The sequence below is a fragment of the Phytophthora sojae genome (assembly GCF_000149755.1).
Source record: "Phytophthora sojae unplaced genomic scaffold PHYSOscaffold_1, whole genome shotgun sequence".
Classification (NCBI taxonomy): domain Eukaryota; phylum Oomycota; class Peronosporomycetes; order Peronosporales; family Peronosporaceae; genus Phytophthora; species Phytophthora sojae.
Window position 1 is genome coordinate 10,076,013 of NW_009258115.1, and position 16,830 is coordinate 10,092,842.

General features: G+C 54.3%; 8 protein-coding genes across 8 annotated transcripts; 6 read left to right on the top strand and 2 right to left on the bottom strand.

Annotated features, from left to right (window-relative positions):
• Positions 1-63: 63 nt before the first annotated feature.
• Positions 64-441, top strand: PHYSODRAFT_284486 (hypothetical protein; the record flags this gene model as incomplete). Its single annotated transcript, XM_009518592.1, has 1 exon — positions 64-441. One exon carries the CDS (start codon positions 64-66, stop codon positions 439-441), a length of 378 nt encoding a protein of 125 aa, XP_009516887.1.
• Positions 442-2,296: 1,855 nt separating this feature from the next.
• PHYSODRAFT_284487 (hypothetical protein) lies at positions 2,297-2,668 on the bottom strand (the record flags this gene model as incomplete). Its single annotated transcript, XM_009518593.1, has 1 exon — positions 2,297-2,668. One exon carries the CDS (start codon positions 2,666-2,668, stop codon positions 2,297-2,299), a length of 372 nt encoding a protein of 123 aa, XP_009516888.1.
• Positions 2,669-4,029: 1,361 nt separating this feature from the next.
• PHYSODRAFT_435001 (hypothetical protein) lies at positions 4,030-4,443 on the top strand (the record flags this gene model as incomplete). Its single annotated transcript, XM_009518594.1, has 1 exon — positions 4,030-4,443. A coding segment is annotated over one exon (414 nt), but the record flags the coding sequence as incomplete, so codon positions are not given.
• Positions 4,444-4,666: 223 nt separating this feature from the next.
• Positions 4,667-5,707, bottom strand: PHYSODRAFT_471860 (hypothetical protein; the record flags this gene model as incomplete). The annotated part of the gene is made up of 1 exon (XM_009518595.1): positions 4,667-5,707. The coding sequence occupies one exon, from the start codon at positions 5,705-5,707 to the stop codon at positions 4,667-4,669; it is 1,041 nt and encodes a 346-aa protein (XP_009516890.1).
• Positions 5,708-10,758: 5,051 nt separating this feature from the next.
• On the top strand, positions 10,759-11,139 carry PHYSODRAFT_468264 (hypothetical protein; the record flags this gene model as incomplete). The annotated part of the gene is made up of 2 exons (XM_009518596.1): positions 10,759-10,982; positions 11,019-11,139. The coding sequence occupies 2 exons, from the start codon at positions 10,759-10,761 to the stop codon at positions 11,137-11,139; spliced, it is 345 nt and encodes a 114-aa protein (XP_009516891.1).
• Positions 11,140-12,336: 1,197 nt separating this feature from the next.
• Positions 12,337-12,871, top strand: PHYSODRAFT_467372 (hypothetical protein; the record flags this gene model as incomplete). Its single annotated transcript, XM_009518597.1, has 3 exons — positions 12,337-12,590; positions 12,675-12,743; positions 12,850-12,871. The coding sequence occupies 3 exons, from the start codon at positions 12,337-12,339 to the stop codon at positions 12,869-12,871; spliced, it is 345 nt and encodes a 114-aa protein (XP_009516892.1).
• Positions 12,872-14,356: 1,485 nt separating this feature from the next.
• PHYSODRAFT_323128 (hypothetical protein) lies at positions 14,357-14,891 on the top strand (the record flags this gene model as incomplete). The annotated part of the gene is made up of 2 exons (XM_009518598.1): positions 14,357-14,490; positions 14,687-14,891. 2 exons carry the CDS (start codon positions 14,357-14,359, stop codon positions 14,889-14,891), a joined length of 339 nt encoding a protein of 112 aa, XP_009516893.1.
• Positions 14,892-14,924: 33 nt separating this feature from the next.
• PHYSODRAFT_473674 (hypothetical protein) lies at positions 14,925-16,768 on the top strand (the record flags this gene model as incomplete). The annotated part of the gene is made up of 2 exons (XM_009518599.1): positions 14,925-16,075; positions 16,150-16,768. The coding sequence occupies 2 exons, from the start codon at positions 14,925-14,927 to the stop codon at positions 16,766-16,768; spliced, it is 1,770 nt and encodes a 589-aa protein (XP_009516894.1).
• Positions 16,769-16,830: the final 62 nt, after the last annotated feature.

Here is a 16,830-nt window from a genome sequence, read left to right on the forward strand (position 1 = left end):
TCACCTTTGTATCGAGCTCACTTCTCGATTCCCTCCTCCCGTGCCCAAACCCCACGAAGAACGATGCGTCTCCACAACATCGCGTTGGTGATTGCACCCGCTCTCCTAGCAGGTACCGATTCCGCCACATCAACCTCCGAGCAGACCAGACTCGGGGCTGTGATTTCGGCGGAAACCGAACTCTCGACTCGCTCACTTACTGCTGGCGCGGACAAAAGACAGCTTCGTGACCACACACCCGAGCTCGCAGCCGTCGATGAAGAGAGAGATCTGTTCGAGATGGCCAAGTTCTACTACTGGCGCAAGAAGGGCTACCGACCTGGCGATATCTACAAGAGGTTTTTCGACGGGGTGGACCGCAAGACTGTCGAAAACAACCCCAACTACGAGGTCTGGCAAAGGTACAATACTTATTACGAAGAGGAGACGAAAGCCGAGTAAGCTTGTGAGTTTGTGTTGTTCCTAGGTCGTCCAGCCTAGAAGATGTATGTGCTCGCATTACTTCTATACTAGCCAGAGTTGAAAGGACGATATATTTCGCTATCGAAGAAACCCGCGTATTTTGTGCAAAAAATAAATATAAAAAAGTAAATCGGCTCGGGCCTGAAATATCCTTTTGGAATCTCAAGCAGTAGATTACTGAAAACAACTCATTCAAAGTGTGAGCTCTTTCTAGTCAGTACGCACTCAAAAGTACCAGTGCTGGTAGCTGGGTAGAGCTTGCCAGAAGAAAACATGAAAATGAGTTAAAAGTCCAAACCACGAATACACTAGTACGAGAGCATCTCGAAAGTAGTGACGTCGGCTCTCCTGACAAAAAGTCCTGTTATTAGAGTCGCCTACGAATCCAGACTATTGACGTAGACAGCAAAGAATTTTGCCAGTACACACTCACTTAAAAGTCGGAAGACTCAAGTCTGTGATTCACAACTTTTAATTTTATGCAAATTGCAGATGTAGCTCATGCAACAAACACCAAAGGCGTCAGCAACATGGACGTGAAGACAGACAAATATTTAGTGGTGCTGCAGACCGTACACGAACGACCCCGCTTAATAGCTGTCAGCCATTTGAATAGCGAATTGGCGGTTCACGTTATGTGGCAGTTAGGTAGCCGCCGCAGCCTTCGTTGCCCCGTCATAGTAGGTCTTGTAGGTGGTAGTTCGGGTTGGCGCGGATGGTAGCTTCGTCTAGGCCCTTGAAAACCTGTTGGTAGATTTCCCCCGGGGTCCTTCCCTTCGTCTTCCAGTACCAGAACTTCGCTTTGTCGAACATACTGCTCAAGCCCGAGAAGAATCCTCTCTCTTCGGTTTCCTCGTCGTCCTCATAAGTTCGGTCCAACCGTTTATCCAGAGAACCAATTTGACCGGAAGCAAAGCGTGAGTCATGAAACGGTTGTCGAGTGAGATCGCAGTTGCAGTCTTCATTTCTTCCGTCTCTGCAGCTGCTGCAACTCTGTCGGCCCTTGGGAGGAGCTGGGTGATCGCTAGTATGACAAGGAGGCGCATTGGATTCGTATTCGTGTCTTCAGATACTTGTGAGTGAATTAATAACTGAACTTCGAAGGAGCGGAACGGTGCAGTGTAATAGCTACCGACAGGTAGGCAAAGCCCAAGATGCATCACGACAGCAACAGAGCTCGAGCTCGAAGCCACAAACTTGCGATGTCTGGGTTCATCTTGCTATTCTAAAGGTACTGACTGATGCAGTGCTCAACTCACACACCACATGCAATTGTCAGCTCACTTTCACTAAGCTTGCTTGGGACACACTCGGCTCTGCTCTCGTTCGTTCGAGCTACGCATATTTTATATTAAAATAGTGGCGGTGCGTGGTGTATCGGCTTCCAGCGAGCAGCAAAACGCTGCCGTGATAATAACCTGAAGCGTTGAATAGGAATGTTGGTGGTGGTGTATGGTGTAATATCTACTGCGTCAGCTATTTCAAGTAGTATTACTGTAAAAACTGTAATTATGCCCCGTGGGGTATTGCAGCAGTACCCCACTGCCAACCTGGGGCATTATTACAAGGGGGGCACTATTTTTTTAAAAGGGAGTGGGGCACCAAAAACAACTAACGTTAAAAAGTCTATTTACAGAACTAGGACTTCGCGAAGGTTGGGATAGGATTGGTTAACTCACCTTTGACCGCCATTGATAAACTCAATCCGCACGCTCCACGCGCATCTCCTGCCCGACAATGTATCACCACTATGGTCAGGAAGTATCTCGATGTCAACCTTGATTTAAGTCAACAAAGAGGAAACCGGTGTGCTCGCGCCTCAAGCTGATTCCATTTAGTTAGCAGTATTAGCAGCAGCTTTAATTTTGTCCCACGTCTTCTTGTTGTACCATTCCTCATACCTGGACCAGACTTTGCGTTTCGGGCTTGCGAGGATATCTTTTGCGTCCATGTTCTTAAACCACTTCTCGTGGATCACCCCGGGGTGGTCGCCGATCAGCTTCCAGAATCGGAACTTCGCCTTTTCGGCCAGGTTTCCCACAGTCGAAACAGCACCCCTCTCCTCGCCGGCGTGCGTGCTCCTCAGTAGACGTTGCTTGGTGCCGCCGTTCCGTCCAGTAGTCAGCGAGCGAGTCACGTCGTTCTCAGTCGCGGAGACGCACGCGAGGAGAAGCAGCACGGTCGCAATCGCGGCGTAAAGCCTCATGCTTGAGTCTTGACTGGGCAGTCGCCACTGAGCGGCGAGAGGCGAATTCAAAAGTGACGGCGGTACTGCAAAGAGCAGGATAGCGGCTTAGGATTATGATCTCGACGCTGTACGTACATATGCACTGCATGCTGTGAAGCCCAGCTCAAAGATAATCTTGAACGACAAATTAAATAATATAAGTAGATTCGGACAATATGTCCAGACGTGAGTATCATGGAAACTACTTTTTTAACTTAAAAGTAGACTAGGTCACGTTGATTGCGGGTATTTTAACTAGGTATCAATTTGCTACGCGCCCGCGCGCGGCCCTACAGATACTAAAGGCTCGCTACGCTCGCTTAGACAGAACCCTAACAAGCCCGCTGCGACGTCGCTTCCGCTTGCTAAAAGCTGGATCCTGGGTTTGCATCCGAGTGCCTCGCAACACGGACTGACAAACCGCAGGCGTGGGCTCTCTTCGCTCGCATTGCTACTTATAACTTATAAGCTACTACAGGAGCTCCATGATTTACGTTTGGACAAATGGCCTGAATCTACTTGTATTGTTTAATTCCTCTCGTGAAGCACATGGCCTGAAACCATGTGGATGAAAATGAAGAGGCTTTGAAACCCACCAAGCCCAGGGCTCGGGGAGCCCGAATGTTACACTCCACGACAAAAATATATGGTAGAATATCATCAAATCTCCGACCGCACTTAAGATGATAGGTATACAAATCCCCAGTCAAGCGCGGTCGGAGTATAACAGTATTACCCTACACCTTCCCAAAGTGTTATGCATACACAGTCCAAGATAGATTAGTCGTCCCGTTTGCTCATTGGTCGGAGCCTTGGGATGGATGGCACGGAGCGAGCGTAGCGAGCCCCCGCCTGCGGTTTGACAGTCCGTGTGCGTAGCACGCGGCTGCAAACCCAGGACCCAGCAGTGCTCTACCTAGCAAGCGGAGGCGACGCGTGCGAGCCGCAGCGGGCTTAGGGTTCTGGCCCAGCGAGCGCAGCGAGCCTTTAGGGGGTTTAGGTTCGCGCGTAGCGCGTAGCTGGGTGATAGTTAAAGGTGACCACCCTCCTATCCGCATGTTTTGTGTACGAGTCGGAGAAAGTCGGAGGGTCGGAGGTTTTTGGGTATGGACACCTACGTTGGTGTCCATAGAGAGGTTTCGCAAAGCAACTTGTGGGAGTTAGCGACAATACATTCCCTACCCCTCTCTAGAGACGTGTGTCTACAAGTTGTTCTCGACTCGTCTAGAACGTCTAGAACGCGCTGTACACGTTGGTACTTGAGGAGATACGGGTAAGCATTTTACAATCTCCCAGCAATCTTTACTATGGAGAAGCCAAGCCAAACGCACAACAACCCCGTGGAGGAGGCCCCACCGACGAAGCGTCGTAAAATGATGGTCCGCGTTACGGATGAGCTTGACTTCCAACTGATCCAGGAAGCCCAAGCGAGAAATCCGTATGGGGAAGACTACGGGAAGAAGACCCAGGCTTGGGCTGATGTAGCTGCAGCTTTGGAAGTGGACGTCGACGGTCGCCGTTGCCGCGAGCGCTGCAACCAGCTCGTAGATGCGTATAAGGCAAAGCAGAAGGCGAGTGAGAAACAAAGCGGGCCGTGTGAAGAGTACACGCCGAAGGACGAATGTCGGGCGGAGCTGCTGGAGATGCGCGAGATAGAGGCGCTGCTGAAGAACGACAAGAAGCAGCAGAAGGACCAGCAGCAGCAGGAGGACGAGCAAGCTAGCGCTATGCGCGACGCAGCCTTAGAAGGGATGAGCCGAGGAGGAGGAAAAGGTGGATCGCAGCAGCAGCAACTGGTTGCTTATCTCGAACGCCGCGACCAAGTTGCTCAAGCACTGGAAGGGAGGAAGGTCGCCAACGAGGAGAAGCGGCTTATGTTGGAGGAGCGACGCCTGGAACTGCAAGAGCTGCGAATGGAACTTGAGCGAGACGAGCAACTTGCGTTTATTGAAATGTTAAAGGCTGTCGTCAGCAAGACTAGTTCGTAGTAGCTAGACTAAGATACTCCTCGAGGCTTGGCGGCTTAATGGAAAAGAATTTGCTGATCTGGTTGGGGTTGGTACAGTTGCGGAAGTTTGTCAGGAGTACACCGACCAAGTAGTGTTTCCCCACAGGTGATAGATATAGTCTTTGACTCAGTCTCAGATCAAGAAACGGCCATAAGCGAATGATCCCTCCGAACCCCCACTCCACTGCCACGCGAACTTTACTCATAGCCGCATTGAATGCCTTTTGCGTATCACTCAGATTGGAGCCCTTGAAACCGACGTGCAGCGTTGGTTTGAGTGGGTAGGCAGGATCCCCATAGATGCAATACGGAAGTTCCCCGTCGTGATGTAAGACACGCGGAAGGCGCTTCAGCAGTCCACTCTGCCTTAAAAGCCAAGAGTCGTGACGACGTCCAACCGTACGACCGTAAAAGTCGATGAATAGTCCGTCCGGCGCCATTACTCCTTGGTATTTTAGCGCGTGTTTCCTCTTGTGTCCGTTGTAAACTTGTTTTTGGTTGCGCGTTGGGCGTGCAATAGCACGCACAGTGCCATCGATAAAACCAATGCATCTCGGCTCCGGTGCTCCACGTTGTGCCACAGCAGCAGCGTACTCCTCCAATCGCGACGATGTAAGTAGCCCACATTCAATGGTGAGTAGGCATTTGTACTTGTCGTACACCAACCCCAGCATGAAGTTAAATATCATGCAGACAATAGGGGCGGACTGCCCGAAAAAGCGGCTTAAGTCTCCATAACGTCCCGGGTATGCCATGCGGCGCAAGAGAATGCAGAGGCCCTCGAAACCGGAGAAGACAGCTCGATTTGGGAGTTTATAGCTGCTGTCTAGGCGGAGCGCTTCAAAGAGTCGAAATAGGTCTCGCTTCCAGAAGCGAAAGTAGAACCGTGTTTCGTAGTCGTTGAGCGCGTTGATATTAAAGCGTTCGCCGTAGGAACTGGAGCGGGGGACGTTGCTTGTGGACGACGTTCGAGCAGAGAGGAGACAAACCGCTTCTTCCTCTGAGAGCATGCCGAGCACGAGAAGGTCTTGTACGTAAGTAGAGTTCATCTTTGAAAATGCTACAGACGTACAAGTCTAAGTTGCGAAAGCTCGTTCTAGAACTTGGCCGAATAAACCTATGGCCGCTCTCTGTCAAATCTTTCGAACGGCTCTAACTTCCACAAGTTTAACTTGCGAAACCTCTCTCATATCTCAGCAACTACTGGGAATTTGCAGACGCTATTTAGATATGTGCTACCAATCAGACTAACGAATCGATAGGACGTGGCGCGAAACCGCGAATCGCAGCGCATCTATAGGCTCACATAGAGATAAGTGAATTTGGCACCCCGATAAATGTTATGGACAGCAAATTGTATTGGATTTTGTATGGGGGGTGAGTGATGGTCAGGGAGAGCTCACTGGCTCTCATTAAGCAATTGTATGGGAAGGGGGGCAAGCTTCACGGAGCAGGAGCGCGGGAGGATCAAGGGCCTCTCGGAGGCCGGCCTTGGGGTGCGCGATATTGCACGGCGGGTGCAGCGCTCGCCCCAAGGGGTCTCAAACCTGCTGAACGAGAAGAGCGACGCGAAGCCGAAGAAACAAGGGCGCCCGAAGGCGTTGACGAAGCGGCAAACGCGCCAGATGGTCAGGGCGGCAGCTACAGGGGACTACACAGCGTCGGAGCTGAAGGCAACGTACAGCCTGTCGTGCAGTCTACGGACTGTGCAGCGTCTGCTGGCTCGTGTGGACTTCCTCACCTTTGCTAAAATGAACAGGATGTTGCCATTAACCCCTGAGCACATGGCAGCTCGCCTTGAGTTTGCCGAGCGCATGCTGCTGGCTGCTCAGAAGGGAAAAGTTTGGGAGCTAATTTTTTTTCTGATGAAATTTTTTTAACCTAGACGGACCGGACGGGTACAAGCATTATTGGAGGGACCTGCGTCGACCTCCGCGCCGTTACCTGAGCCGTCAGAACGGCGGCGGCTCGCTCATGGTTTGGGGTGCAATCGGATACGAGGGCAAGTCGGAGCTTGTAGTGCTGGAAGGTCGCCAGGTGTCGCACCACTATATCTGGACAGTGTCGGAGCACATGTTGCCGTTCGCCCACCGGAACTACGGCACTGACTTCGTCTTCATGCAAGACAATGCCTCCATCCACGCTTCCTACGAGACTACGGACTTCTTCAAAGAGATTGGCGTCATGGTGCTGGCATGGCCCGCACGCTCTCCTGATTTGAACCCAATCGAGAACGTGTGGGCCTTGCTAGTGGACAAGGTGTACAGCCACGGGAAGCAGTACCATTCGGTACCCGAGCTCACAGCCGCCGTCATGAAAGCTTGGAACTCCGTCACTATGAAGGAAATAACAACGCTTCTAGACTCGATGGGTAAGCGGTGCTTCGAGGTAGCCAAGAAGCTTGGCGACAAAACGCATTACTAGGTCCACCCTGACCATCACTCACCCCCCATACAAAATCCAATACAATTTACTGTCCATAACATTTGTCGCGGTGCCAAATTCACTTATCTCTATGTGAGCCTATAGATGCGCTGCGATTCGCGGTTTCGCGCCACGTCCTATCGATTCGTTAGTCTGATTGGTAGCACATATCTAAATAGCGTCTGCAAATTCCCAGTAGTTGCTGAGATATGGACACCAACGTAGGTGTCCATATATTTTTGTCGTGGAGTGTATCTGAACGGGGCTCTCATGAAATTTGCGAGCCCGAATGTTGCTTGAACCCGGCTCCCCTATATTAAGTACGAAGACGAGGAGCCCTCCTCGCGGGCTCCTCATTGGCTCCCCTTCCGGGCTCCTCAAATTTAGATTCAAAACTTGACGGGCTCTTCGGATCCTTTTCTGATTGGTTAATCGTAACTAAACTTCTTCACGAGAATTCTCGCTCGAAGATCACAATTCCAAAGACTCCACAGCACCATATAGGTGTCCAAGCAGCTACCATCGCCCCTATATCATCCTAAACTCGTGGATTCCCCCTTCGTGCCCTTAATGGCACGGCTTTCGTTCCTATGACCTCTAGGACAGAAATTGAAGAGTCTTTATTATAGCCAATCATTTGAGAATTATATAACACCTGAGGTGGGGAGCCCTTAACACGGGCTCTCACAGTTTTGGAGGGCTCCTTTCACTTAACCTATTTAACACAGGAGCCCAGGAGCCCGGGAGCCCGGCTCCCCCCAGGGCTCCTACGAGGCGTGAGCAGATCTGCGAGTCGCAGACTGCGACCCGAAAACGCGAAGGCACCAAAGACACGACAGCATTGTTGTCGTGGACAGCTGTGCAAGCTTGCTGCCAGCAATAGTGGCAGAGCCAGAGTGTATTTCACTCACATTTCGCTCGCGCCTTCATTTCCTTTTCCAAGCTCCGATTCGAGCATACAGGTATGATACACTGTCGCGCATAAGTATTGTGAATTCCGGCCAAATTTTCCAAATCGCGGCGGTTTGGAGACCCGCTCCAATCGCCAAATACAAAACTCAAGTCATTTGCTCAATCTCCGGACCCAAACCATATGGTCCAAGTGCCCGCATGTCAAGACCAATTCGTACTTAAACGGGTGCCTATAACTAATCCTAGTGGCCACGGAGATTGGCCGGAGATTTGGCTTGGGCGGTTCAACAAACCGCCCGCGGAAATTTTGAACAGAACACACAATACTACACATGCACAAGTTATACTGGGAGGACAGCTTTAGCTGGCTGAACAGCCTAACCAATTTTATTTCAGCGGCCGGGAGCCCCCCCCCCCCAACTTTAATTGGCAAATGTAAAAGGAAGAACACTTGAGCAGTAGTTGGCAAAATGCAAAGTGATTCGATTCAGGTCCTTAGTTCGCAACCGCGTGCTACCTCTAAGCCTGCTACTGGATACCTCTTACTGGGTACACCCTACTGGATTCTCTACTGGATACACAGTTACCTTATCCAATCAGAGAACGCCACGTCGATGCCCATCTTGTACCCACAATCCTGTACCCACAATCATGGCGTAATCACCGTGACGTAATCATCGTCCCGTAATCACCTGAATGATTGCGGTACAACACAGTGAAGGTCACGCCGACCTCACTGATGACGCGTTCGCGTCACACGGTCGCTTGGCGAGGCGTCGTCACATCAGTCTTGACAACACTCCCACTCGACTCGTCAGCGACCACGATGCCCAGCTTCGTCCTGAGCGCGTCGAACTGCGGCGCCGCGATCGGCTTCGTCATGATGTCCGCCAGCATGTCGAGTGTCGAAACATACTGCAACACCACTTGACCGTCTTCCACCTTCTCGCGCACGAAGTGGTAGCGAATGTCGATGTGCTTGGTGCGCTTGTGGAACTCCGGGTTCTTGGCCAACGCGATGGAGCCTTGGTTGTCCTCGTAGATCTTCACCGCTTCATCGCTCGCCATCTCGCCCAGCTCGCACAGAAACACCTTGAGCCACACCGCCTCCTGCGTGGCCTCCAACAGCGCCATGTACTCGGCTTCCGTCGACGAGAGCGCCACCGTGCGCTGCTTCTTGCTTCGCCAGCTGATGCATCCGCCGTTCATCATGAACGCGTTGCCGCTCGTACTCCGTCGAGACTCGATGTCGCCGGCCCAGTCCGCGTCCGAGTAGCCTTGCAGTCCGTCCTCGCTGCTCGCTTGAAACACGAGGCCGTGCGTCTTCGTGCCTCGGATGTAGCGGAAGACCCTCTTGAGCGCCTGCCAGTGTGTCGGACATGGATCCGCTGCGAACTGGCTCAGCACTCCCACTGCCGCTGCGAGGTCCGGACGAGTCCCCACCATGAGATACATGAGGCAGCCCACGGCGTTCCGGTACGGAACATTCGCCATGGTCTCGTCGTGCTTGCAGCCTCCCTCGCACATGGCCTTGGTCAGCTTCAGACCCGGATCCTGCGGTGTCTTCACAGGGTTGCTCTCATCCATCTTGAACTTCTCGAGAATGTCCTTCGCGAACTTGGTCTGCCGCACCGACACCTTCCCAGTCGCCACATCTTGCTCGATCTCCATACCGAGAAAGTACTTGAGCTGGCCCATGTCGGTCATCTCGAACCGGTCACTCAGCGCCTGCTTCGTGTCCTTCAGCGCCTGCTTCGTGTCCTTCAGCATCCCGTCGCTGCTGCTGGCGAGGACCAGATCGTCCACGTACAGTGCCACGAACATCATGTCGTGATTGTCCCGCTTCAAGTAGATGCAGTGGTCGGACTCGCACTTCTTGAACCCCAGCTTCAACATGAACTCGTCGATCGTCTTGTTCCACATCCGCGGCGACTGCTTCAGGCCGTACAGCGAACGCTTGAGCCGGCACACGTAGTCGGGTCGATCTCCGTCCACATATCCGTCCGGCTGCGCCATGTAGATGTCCTCGTCCAACAAGCCGTTGAGGAACGCGGTCTTCACATCCATCTGGTGCACTGTGAGCTTGTACTTGGCCGCCAGACTCAGCAACACCCGAATCGACGTGAACTTGGCCACCGGCGCGAACGTCTCGTCGTAGTCGATGCCGTACTTCTGCGAGAACCCCTTCGCCACCAGTCGCGCCTTGAACCGCTCGATCTCTCCAGACTGGTTCTCCTTCACGCGGAACACCCATCTGCAGCCGATCGCCTTGCGTCCCTTCGGCAGTGGCACCAGGGTCCACGTCTCGTTCTTGCGGAGCGACTCCACCTCCGAGTCGCACGCCTCTTTCCACTTGTCTGCGTCGCTGGATTCCATCGCCGACTTGAACGTTGTCGGCATCTCTCCCACTGAATCCACGACGTACGCAGCCTCGAAGTCTTCCTTCTCTTGTGCTGCGGCAGACATCTCGTCCAGCGGCTGCTGTCGTCTCGGCACCGCATACCGCTTGGCACTCGGAACCTCCACGGCTTCCTCGAGCGACTGCGTGCGCGGGTGTCGCTTGCTGCCGGGTACAAAGTCTTGATTCCGCGCAGCTTCTTCTCTGTTCTCGTCTGATCCGGACTGAGTCTCTTCATCCGTGGTGTCTTCATCATCATCTGTCGGAAGACCCACCAACACCTCCTTCGAAGCGTAGTCGCGTCTCCCACCGTCGAAGACATCCTCCATGAACTGCGCGTCGCGGCTCACCAACACGCGACCGCTCTCGATCTCCTCAAACCGATACGCCTTCTCGTGCTCCGAGTACCCGAGGAAACGACAGCGCACCGACCGAGCGTCGAACTTCGACCGCTTCTCCTTCGGCACGTGCACGTACGCGTGGCACCCGAACACCTTGAGGTTGGCCAGCAAAGGCTTCTTGCCGGTCCAAACGTGGTGCGGCGACTTGTCGTGACTGATGGCGCGCGTCGGACACCGGTTGCGGAGGAACGTGGCCGTCATCACCGCTTCTCCCCAGTACTCCTTCGACAACCCGGCGTGCTCCAGCATGCAGCGCGCACACTCCACCAGCGTCCGATTCATTCGCTCGGCCACTCCGTTGAGCTGAGGCGTGTATGGTGGCGTGAACTTCTGCTCGATGCCGCGATCCGCACACAACTTGGCCATCGCACCCGAAGTGTACTCGCCGCCGTTGTCGCTCCGAAGCACCTTCACTCGCTTGCCGGTCTGCGTCTCAGCCAACGCGACGAACGCAGCGAACTTGGCAGCCACCTCCGACTTGTTCCGTAGCAGGTACACCACGCAGAAGTGCGACTTGTCGTCGATGAACGTGACGAAGTAGCGCTTGCCTCCGAACGTCGCCGTCTGCATCGGACCGCACACATCGCTGTGGACCACCTCCAGCACTTGCTTCGCACGGTTCGGCGACGACTTCATGAAGCTTACTCGCGTTTGCTTGCCGAGTGCGCACCCGTCGCACACCTCCCACTGCTTCACCGACGTCATTGGGATGCCAGTGCCGTAGCCCTTCTTGACGATGGCGTCGAGACCACCATGGCCGATGTGACCAAGTCGAAGGTGCCAGAGGTACGACGTGGTGTCCCCTTGGCGATTCTTCGAGCTTGCCGCATTGGCCTCGTCAGCAGGCGTCCTCGGCGTCATGCAGAGCTTGAACAGTCCTTTGCCTTCGCGAGCGCCGAGCTTCCACTTGAGACCCTTCGTTTCCGCGAAGCACCCGTCGCTCTCGAAGGTCACTGGCCCGACGTCCTTGGTGAAGCGGCCGACGGAGAACAGGTTGCGCGACAGCTTCGGGATGTGCCACACACCCGTGAGCACACCCTTCTTCATGCCGCGCGGTGTCTGCATCGACATCACGATGTCGCCGCTCCCCACCGCCTGAACCACGCCGTCGTCCGCCAGATGCACGTCCACCGGAGAGATCTTCTTGTAGTTCTTCATGTACTCCTTCGAGTACGTCATGTGCTGCGTCGCACCCGAGTCGACCAGCCACATGCCGCTCAGCTTGGAGGCACCCGTGTCGCCACCAACCGAGAAGAGGAAGTCGCCAGAGTCATCTTCGACCTGCGCGACGTTCGCTCGTTGCGGCCTCTGCCGCTCCCCGTTCTCGCGGATCCGCACCGGACACTTGGCGATCCAATGTCCGTGCTCGCCGCAGTAGTGACAGGCGCTCGTCCTCTGCGCTTGCGCCTGCCGTCCCTTGCGCTTCCCGTTGTCGCTTGTCATGAACGCTTGACCTTGAGCGTGCGCGGTTCCGTCAGCACCGCCACCTTGTTCCTTGCGCTTCATGTCCTCGTGCAGGAGCCGAGACGTCACGAGCTCCCACGTCAGCGTGTCGGAACGCGATTCCAACGCCGTGATGAGGAACTGGTACGACTCGCTCAGACTGGCAAGAAGCGTGATCACCAAGTCGTCCTCGCTGACCGGAGCGCCGACCGCGTCGAGCTGTTCCGCCAGCGTCTTGAGCTTGTTAATGTGCTCCAGCACATCATCACCTTCGTCCATCGTTGTCGTGAAGAACCGTCGACGAAGAAAGAGCTTGTTCGCCAGGCTCTTCTTCTCGAAGTGTCCCTCGAGTCTTGACCATGCATCATGCGCGTCCTTCGCCGACCGCACCAGCGGCAGCTGCGAGTCCTCCAACGCGAGACAGACGATCGCCAGCGCCTTGCGCGACTTCTTGCGAAACGTCGCTTGGTCCGCCGCGGTCGTGCACTGCTCGAGCTTCACTTCCCCACTCGTCACTTCCCACAGTTCGCGCTCCTCCAGCACCATCTGCATCTTGAACTTCCATGTGTGGAAGTTGGTTCCGTCGAACTTGTTGATGCGGGCGGTCGCGGTCGGGGCGGCGTCCATGGCGAAGGCGTAGTCGGGGTCTTGGTCAGGGAAGACGGGGCTTGGGCTCATAACCAAAAGGAAGAACACTTGAGCAGTAGTTGGCAAAATGCAAAGTGATTCGATTCAGGTCCTTAGTTCGCAACCGCGTGCTACCTCTAAGCCTGCTACTGGATACCTCTTACTGGGTACACCCTACTGGATTCTCTACTGGATACACAGTTACCTTATCCAATCAGAGAACGCCACGTCGATGCCCATCTTGTACCCACAATCCTGTACCCACAATCATGGCGTAATCACCGTGACGTAATCATCGTCCCGTAATCACCTGAATGATTGCGGTACAACACAGTGAAGGTCACGCCGACCTCACTGATGACGCGTTCGCGTCACACGGTCGCTTGGCGAGGCGTCGTCACATCAGTCTTGACAACAAATGTCGCCTGAGTCCATAGTCCACAGATTATGGCTACCGTAACATCACAAAGTTTGTACATTTCGTGGCTGGTTGTTCCCAGAATGTCGATTGTATCCGTAGTGTGCACCACACACTGTGGTGAGCAGTTCTTGACTTTATGAAATTTATTGTGCTTTGCAGTTATTTTGCCGACCATTTTAGACGCTAAATATGGCAAAGCCTGCTCCTAAATATGTGTGAAAGAAGATACACGACCTGCTAAAATTATGCATAAATCCACCTCCTCATTTATATATCGACTTGGGAGGGCCTGTCAGCAACCATGCATTGGCCCAGTACACCACCGTCCATGATCCCCAGCACATCCACCCTCTTATGCATAATTGCCATGTGTGTAGGTGCCTGGGATAAAACCCGACAGAATTGCAGCTGCACAGCCACAATTGCACTTTCAAAAGGGAAATTGTGGCGCTTTTAGCGTAATTCTAGGCCTCCACCCATTTATGCACCTCGATTTATCGTAAATCTAGCAGGTGGTCGCTTAAATACAGCAAATCTCGCCTCATATTGCCAAAATCATTGCAAAGCACAATATTTGGAAAACCATAACTAGGATAGCTGCATTTTCTCCTTATAAGCTAACATTTACTCAAAATCATTGAAATAACAGCTAACGGATTGCTCTTTTTCCTGCGTCTGTTCGCTCGTTTTGGCCCCGCTCTAAATTGACTGAACCCCATGAATCCTTCTTGTGTAAAATTGTATAGCTGGAATGCATGACGTCAACGGGCTTTGCCCCCGGCCGAGCGCGCCTTTAACTTCTTTCGTGTCTTTTGCATGGCAACTTCGCCATTTTTTGTCAGGAAGGCGCTACACCAGGGTTTGAAAACTTGCCACCAATTTACACTATTCTTGCCTACCCCACGTTTGCACACAAAGGAAGTCTACACTGTCCTCCCAGACCAAAGCTTCGCCTCTAGTTAATACCGCGGGGATGCGCGAATGAGATGCAGACGGCTTCAAGATATTCCGCCCGATATGTACGACTACAGTAATGATGTGGGGCAACACGAACGCGCCCGTGATCATGATGGCCGAGAAGGCGGCGGACATGATTCTGGGCAAGCCGGCGCTGCCGAAGGCTGATGTGCCAGTGTACGAGCCGAGCAACTGGCAAACCAGCCAGCGGTAAGGAGCAGACTGACATTGAACGCTAACACCGATGAAGAGCTGCCTATTTCCTCATGCCATGTTGCATGTCCAACTGACGTGATACCGTACTGGCCCACCGGAATGATGTGGACACCTCCCACAGCAGTGTGCACCATTCCGGTCCAGCGTAGCATGGCATAACGTTGTGTAGCATGGCAACCGCCATCGCCAGATCTCGCGCTGCGCTGCGCCGCCACTTGATCACGGCTTCGCGAGCCAACGATCCACGCAACGTCTTTCTGGTGTGTTCTCTGTTCGAGCGTCATCAGGCGGTTCTCGTTCTCGTCCAGCGTCTGGCCGCTTTACCAATCGACGAGGCACAGATACCACCGAATCGACAGTTCGTGGCCCTCGCCCAGGCCACCGCCTCGGGCTGACGTGTCATTCTCCGTTTCCTCGCGCTCGCCACGATGCTCCGCCACGCGCTGCGTTTCGGCCATGGTCGTCACGCCACCGTTGTCAAGGCCACTGCAACGTGTGGACTCACGTCCTCCGTGACATCGACCGAGTTCGACTTCATAATCATCGGAGCCGGATCTGCCGGTTGTGTGCTCGCCAACCGCCTGAGCGCCGATCCGAGCAACAAGGTGCTGCTGGTGGAGGTGGGGCCCAGCGACCGCAACCGATGGGACTCGGTGCTGATCGAGATGCCGGCGGCCGTCCCCATCAACCTGGCGGACGACCGGTACAACTGGAACTACTTCACGGAGCCGCAGGAGTTCCTCAACAACCGACGCGTCGGATTCCCACGTGGTCGCGTGCTCGGTGGCTCGTCGTCTGTTAACGCCATGCTCTACAATCGAGGCCATGCCAAGGACTACAACGACTGGGAGGCGAACGGCGCGGAAGGCTGGAGCTACGCGGACTGTTTGCCATACTTCAAGAGATCGCAGAACCATCAGCTCGGCGAGGACGAGTATCGCGGCGGTGACGGTCCTCTCCACGTTGTGAGGAACACGCAGAAGGATCAGCCGCTCTTTCAGGCGTTCCTGGACGCTGGAGTGCAGGCGGGATACCCGCTCACCGACAACATGAACGGCTACCAGCAGGAAGGCGTGGGCTGGCACGACTTGACCATCCACAAAGGCAAGCGATGCAGCGCTTCTAGTGCGTTCCTGCACCCCGTGATGGATCGCGAGAACTTGACTGTCGTGACGGATACGCTCGTGAACAAGCTCATCTTCGAGGGTAAGAACGTCGTTGGCATCGAGACTGAGGACAACAAGACGAAGGCCGTGACCAAGATTCTGTCCGGGAAGGAGGTCATTCTGTCGGGCGGAGCCATCAACACGCCGCAGTTGCTGATGCTGTCGGGCGTGGGCGATGCGGATCACTTGAAGGAGGTGGGTGTGCCTCTGGTGCACCACCTGCCGGCAGTCGGTAACAACATGGAGGACCACGTTGGAGTGCACCTGCAGTTCGCCTGCAAGCAGCCCATTACTCTCTACAACGCGTCCAAGCGGTACCCGGGCAAAGTGCTTAAGATCGGCTACGAGTGGCTGACGGCCAAGACCGGACCTGGCGCGACTCCGCACTGTGAAGTGGGCGGATTCATCCGAACGTCAGCCCTTGCGTCTTACATTTCACGTGATACAACTCATTCGCTAAGCTTAATGTTTGTTTGCTGCTTTGCAGGGCCCCGGGCAAGGAGCAACCAGACCTTCAGATCGTCTTCAGCCCTTGTGCAGTGGACGAGCGCTGCCAGATGCGTGAAGACATCGGCCACGCCATGAGCGGACACATTGCACTTTTGCGAGGATCAAACAATGGCACCCTCAAGCTGCGCAGCGCCAACCCGCGCGACCACCCTCTCATCGACCCGAAGTACTTGGCGGACGAAGACAGAAGACTCACCCTCCGCGAGGGCGTGAAGCTCACGCGCGAAATCTTCGCTCAGAACGCGTTCCACGAGTTCAACGGCGGCGGCATCTCTCCACGCGACAGCGTCCAGTCGGATGAGGAGATCGACGCGTGGCTGCGCAAGTATTCTGGACCAGAGTTCCACGTGTCGTGCACGGCTCGCATGGGCGTGGACGACAACTCGGTCGTGGACCCGCAGACTCGCGTCCATGGCCTAGAAGGCCTCCGCATCGTGGACGCGTCCATCATGCCCAACATCGTGAGTGGCAACACGAACGCGCCCGTGATCATGATGGCCGAGAAGGTGGCGGATATGATTCTGAGCAAGCCGGCGCTGCCGAAGGCCGATGTGCCGGTGTACGAGCCCAGCAAATGGCAAACCAGCCAGCGCTAAACAACTTTTAATTGCGCAGTATAGACGATTAGAGTAGCTGCGCTGAAATACTGGGAAATACT